Source organism: Sus scrofa, chromosome 7 (assembly GCF_054392235.1).
Source record: "Sus scrofa isolate SSC_HxYL_T2T_F1_AM1 chromosome 7, Sscrofa_HxYL_maternal_Yorkshire_Landrace_v2.0, whole genome shotgun sequence".
Taxonomy (NCBI): domain Eukaryota; kingdom Metazoa; phylum Chordata; class Mammalia; order Artiodactyla; family Suidae; genus Sus; species Sus scrofa.
In genome coordinates, this window is record NC_139389.1 from 25,250,236 (window position 1) to 25,256,235 (window position 6,000).

A 6,000-nucleotide genomic window follows, 5' to 3' on the forward strand; every position below is an offset into this window, starting at 1 on the left:
CTCTCTCTCCTTAACAGTCTTGCTGGAGTGTATCTGTTTCACCAATATTTTCAAATAACTGAGTTTTGATGTTATTGATTTTTATTTATTGCACTTTCATTTTCTATTTTTCTTTCTTTTGGCCACACCCTCACATGAAGAAATTCCTGGGCCAAGGATTGAACCCATGCCATGGCACTGAGGGGAGCTGCTGCAGTGACAAAGCTGGATGCTTAACCCACTGTGCCACCAGAGAACTTCCTGGATTTCTCCTTTTATACATGAATTATTTAGATGTGTCTTGCTTCATTTCAAGCATTTAGTGTGTTTCTGGATGTCTTTTTCTTATTGTTTTCTAATTTTACCATAGTCAAATAATATTTTTTGAATAACTCAGGCTTTTGAAATGTTTGCATCTTTCTAAAATTTTTTTGAAGTTTTTTAAAAAAGACAACCTATGCTTGATTTTGTAAATGTTCAATGTGTACTTAAAAATAGGAATTCTTTTCTTTTTTCCCATTGATGCATTCTATTCTACATAGTCCTAACATCCACCAGTCGTAATCATTATTGCCTCGTAGAGTCATTTTTCACCTTTTTAAAGTCATCTTTCCTTGCACATACACAGACACATCCATTCTGGTGGTCTTTCTTTCTGCAGTTCCATTCTTCTGCTCAGAATCTTTTCCTACTGACTAAAGAACTTCCTTTAGTGTATATTTTAATGTAGTGATAAATTATCTCAATTTGTATGTTCTCTTTTTGTGGGTGTGACTTCTTATTGGATTAAGTGTTTATATATGTAAATCAAATTTGTAAGTTCATATTTTAAAATTCTTATTAACCTTTTTTGGCTTTTTCTTCTATTAGGCATAGAGAGATGTGTTAAAAATTGCTACTGCGATTGTGGATTTGAATATTTCTTCGTTATTGTTATCAACTCTTGAAGCCATTTTATTGGGAGCTTACATTGGACCATGATATTCTGAACCAATCATTAGCACAGGAATCTTAGCCTGTTCGGGGGCGGGGGTCAGGGGGGGTGGTTATTAGGTAGTTTTTTCAGTTCCTCTGTTCAAGGGCTCCCTCTTCTGTTACTAAGGCGGTGATTATTTTCTTTTACAAATAGCTGGGCTTTGTTCTTCCTACATTTATTATACCTTTTTCTTTCTGTTTTCCTCAATGCTTATGCCTTGTTTTGTTCTAATTCCTCTCTTCCCTCCCCCATGTAGAAGTTTCCATAAAATGTGGGACACTGTTTTCTGGGACTGAAAACTGGGGGAGGTGTTTAAAAAATTCTTCTCCTGTTAGGACTTTTCACCATGTCAAGTTTTTCACAACTATACACACAGCTCCACCACTATGCTGCAATATTGTGACTACTGATCTTAATTACATTGTTTTTACTCCCTCTACTTACACAATATTTGGAGTTTCTGGGTTTTATGTTTCTTAGTTTTACTGAAGGTTTAGGTTTTTAGGAGGGATATGTTAATTACCTAAGGTTTTAATACCTCTTAGGAGAAAAGAAGAAATCCTCACTAGGCTACATCTATGTTACTGCCAGAAGCTAGAATCATAAGCTGAAAGATGAGTAATCTCTTCATGTTTTATTTATTTATTTATTTTTGTCTTTTTGCCTTTTCTAGGGCCGCTCCCGTGGCATATGAAGGTTCCCAGGCTAGGGGTCTAATTAGAGCTGTAGCTGCTGGCCTACACCATAGCCACGCCAGATCTAAGCCGCGTCTGCAACCTACACCACAGCTCATGGCAACACCGGATCCTTAACCCACTGAGCAAGGGCAGGGACTGAACCCTCAATGTCATGGTTCCTAGTCGGATTCGTTAACCACTGAGCCACAATGGGAACTCCTCTTCATGTGTTTTAAATTTGTCTGACCTCTAATTCCTGTAAGTAAGTAATCATCTCCTAAGTAAGATTATAATCATGCTTTAAATGTATACTTTTAAAAAGTGTCCTTTATTGGAGTTCCCTGTGGTGCAGTGGGTTAAAAAATCCAGCATTGTCACTGCAGTAGCTTGGGTTGGCCCAGGAACTTCTGAATGCTGTGGGTTCAGCCAAAAAACGTGTCCCTTATCTATATCTGATTTGTTCATAATATGCTGCTTTTATTAGTCTAATGTCTTTTGACTGCTTCAGAATTTATTTGATACTCTCTTAGTTTTCATTAATTTTCTGGCAAGCAAATTTAGCTTTACCACTCCTAAATATTCTTCACATTGTAGCTAACTTTTAGACTCTTCCAAATAGCAAACTTGCTTTACTTACCTCCCCCAGTGTAAAATTAAAAATTCAAAAAAATTAACTCCTCGTTATTGTTGTATTTGCTCCCCAAAGCAATGGAGAATGTCACCACAGGGAATGCGTTTCTTCTACTTGACCTGACTGGTGTTCAGATGCTGCGGCCTTTCTTCTTTGTGATTTTCTTGATGGTTTACTTGATAAACTTGGTTGGAAATGGAGCTATGTTAGTGATTGCTATTTTGGAACCTAAACTTCATTCTCCTATGTATTTTTTCCTGGGAAACCTTTCCTGTCTGGATATATGCTACTCTTCAGTGACACTGCCCAAAGTCCTTGTAAACCTCCTCTCCACTCGCAGGGCCATATCCTTCCTAGGCTGTATCACTCAGCTCCACTTTTTCCACTTTCTGGGCAGCACAGAGGCCATCTTACTGGCCATCATGGCTTTTGATCGTTTTGTGGCCATCTGCAACCCGCGTCGCTACACTGTCATCATGAACCCCCAAATGTGTATTCTCTTGGCAGTGGTGGCCTGGATCACCAGCTTCTTTTATGCACTGATGCATTCTCTCATGACTGCACGCCTGAACTTTTGCCACTCGCACAAACTCAATCACTTCTTCTGCGATGTCAAGCCGCTTTTGGAACTGGCCTGTAATAACACACTGCTCAATCAAAGGCTTCTTTCTGTTGTCACAGGCAGCATATCTATGGGAGCTTTCTTCCTGACTCTTCTCTCCTACTTCTATATTATCTGCTCCCTTCTGTTCAAGAACAAGTCCTGCAGAATCCTCCACAAAGCTTTGTCCACTTGTGCCTCCCATTTCATGGTCGTTTGTCTTTTCTATGGACCCGTAGGCTTCACATACACTCGTCCTGCCTCAGCCACCTCCATGAGTCAGGACCGCATGGTGGCCATCATATACAGTGCAGTCACTCCAGTGCTGAATCCACTGATTTACACTCTTAGGAATAAAGAAGTGATGTTGGCGCTGAAGAAAACCTTTGGGAGCAAGTTGTTTGAATACTGCCAGCAGCACCACTGAGATTAAGAGACTTAAATCTGATTTCCATCAAGATTTTTATCTCTTCACTGTAATAAAAGGTTTACTTGATTTCTACTTTTCCTTCAGGAATTTGCAGCACCTATAAATATAGTCTGCACTCAATTGTGCATAATGATTATGTGTTCAATTTTTATTCATCTAGTCATTTATCGAAGACATAGTCATTGAACATATGTCATGCAGCACAGTAGGTGCAAGAAACACAGGAGTGAGCAAAAAAAAATTCATGATCTCAAGTTCCCTGGTGGTAAGCAGATTAAGGAGCTGGCATTGTCACTGCTGTGGCTTGGGTCACTACTGTAGTATGGGTTTGATCCCTCATCTGGGAACTTCCGCACGCTGGCCTGGGAACTTCCACATGCTGCAGGCATGGCCAAAAAAAGAGAAGAAAAGAAATTTCACAATTTCCTAAAAGTTAAAGTTTAGTGTGATAGGGGACACACAATAAACAAGTTCATAAGTACATTTGTAAGGTTAATTAAGTGCTCTGACGAATAAAAGGAGATCAGAAGGATAGGTAGGGATGAGGGCAGGCACCCACGCTGTAATAAATACCTTATCTGTTCTTTGCCCTGGGTTTGGGGAGTCAAGATTCTAAAATTCTTGGCACTTCCAAAGCTATAGAAGTGTATTTGTTATTCATGAACCACTTGGATTACATCTGAGTTTATGCTCATAAGGTGACTCGTGGTGGGCTCCAGGGTAGCTTCAGGATGGGGCTGGTCATGTTAGAAAAGACCAACCGTATGATCAGAGGTTTGGGATTGCATTTTGGAGATATCAGCCTGACTCCCAGAGAGAAGGAAGGCTGGGCATTGGATGATACCCCCCAACACTGGTGAAGATGATCTGTCTACTCAGTCTACAGATTCTAATGCTGTCTTTCAGAAACACCCTCACAGACACACCCAGAGAGAAAATTTTATCATCTATCTGAGCATTCCTTGTCCCAGGCAAGCTGATTTAAAATGAACCATCACAGAGTTGCTGTTGTGGCTCAGCAGGTTAAGAACCCAACTAGTATCCATGAGGATGCAGGTTTGATCCCTGGCCTTGCTCAGTGGGTTAAGGATCCAGCATTGCCGTGAGCTATGGTGTAGGTTGCAGACATGGCTCATATCTCATGTTGCTGTGGCTGTGGCATAGGGCAGCAACTGTAGCTCCGATTCAACCCCTAGCCTGGGAACTTCCACCTGCCCCAGGCATGGCCCTAAAAAAGCAAAAAAAAAAAAAAAAAAAAATTCTGAGACTGATAGTACATGTCTCAGTTGCATCTAGATGCAGGACAATAGGAAGCCAGACTCTCAGGCAGCATCTTTTAATGTCTGCCTATAGACTTCCTCAGGGGAAGTCTGTGAGATAGATGTTTCAGTCTGCTCCTCTTTCACTAAGCCCTGGAGTGGTAGACAGTTAAGAACAGTTTCTTTGCTTATAACTGTCTGGTAAGACCCTGGCACAAGGCCCTCAGGCCATTAGTGTGTCCTCTGGGGGTCAGCAACAAAAGCCAGGGCACCAGCAGGGTACATGCATTTCTTTCTTAGAAACCAGAGATTTAGGGGAGGGCAGACGTGTAGCATGAAGCTTACATCTGTTGGCCTCCCTGAGCTCTGCAGAGGATTGCAATTGGCCCCTAGGTGTGTGCTAAATTAGAAGCCTGCTTCTCAGGCTGTAGCCTTTAAGAAAAGCAACTAAGGCCCTTTTCTCAGAAAGACTGGTATTTCTGTTTGATGTGTCTGTGCTCTGCCATGGGGGCTAGCCAATTAAGACTGTTTCTTACAGTCTTATGGGACCTATAAATATGAGCCCTGCAGGTCACCAGAGCATGACAATGAAGGAATGTTCCCTGGATGGTGGGATATGCTGGCGAACTGAATGAAGTGGAGAGAGAACCCAAAGATAGTGTCTTCCAGGCCCCCCATCTATGGAGAGTGTGGCATTTGGTCCCTAGATGTGTATTAAATTAGAAGACTGCCATTTAGGAGTTCTCTTGAGGTGCAGGGGATTGAGGATCTGGTGTTCTCACTCTGGCGGCTCAGAGTCACTGCTGTGGCGAGGGTATGATCCCTTGCCCAGGAAATTCCACATGCTGCAGGCATGGCCAAAAAAAAAAAAAAAAGAAAAGGACTTCCCGTCAGTCAAACTTTTAAAATAAGCAAATATGCCTCTTTTAGGTAAAGACTGGACATGTAGAGTTCCTGTTGTGTCTCAGTGGGTTAAGAACCTGACATAGCCTCTGCGAGGCTTTGGGTTCAATCCCTGGCCTTACTCAGGGGATTAAGAACTTCCATATGTTGCAGGTGCAGCCCTAAAAAACAAAAACAAAAAACAAAACAAAAAAACAACTGGAGACATTTCAGTCTGCTGTCTGTGCTGAGCCCTCTTTGGGGAGGGGTCAATAGCCACAGTGAGTTCATATGAGCCTTTTAAGAGAACTGACTCTTACTTCTTTATAGCCTTGTGGGTCTCATGGATGCAAGCCCTGTTGGTTTTCAAAGCTAAATGTTTGGGGGCCTGCTCCTCAAGGGGAACTCTTTAGAACTGGGTGCCAGATGTGGGGTCCAAACTCTTCACTCCTCAGTGAGGGGCTGAGAGTGGTGAGTCCCCTCCTGCTTGTGAGTTGCCATCCTGAGGAGGTGGAGTGTCTGGCCAGACTGTGTCTCAGCCTCTCTACCTGATTCAATGTGGGAT

General features: G+C 42.0%; 1 protein-coding gene across 1 annotated transcript; it reads left to right on the forward strand.

Moving 5' to 3' along the window:
* Positions 1–2,340: 2,340 nt before the first annotated feature.
* Positions 2,341–3,291, forward strand: LOC100156546 (olfactory receptor 12D3). Its single transcript, XM_001929471.3, has one exon. The coding sequence runs from the start codon at positions 2,341–2,343 to the stop codon at positions 3,289–3,291; it is 951 nt and encodes a 316-aa protein (XP_001929506.3).
* The last annotated feature ends 2,709 nt before the right edge of the window (positions 3,292–6,000 follow it).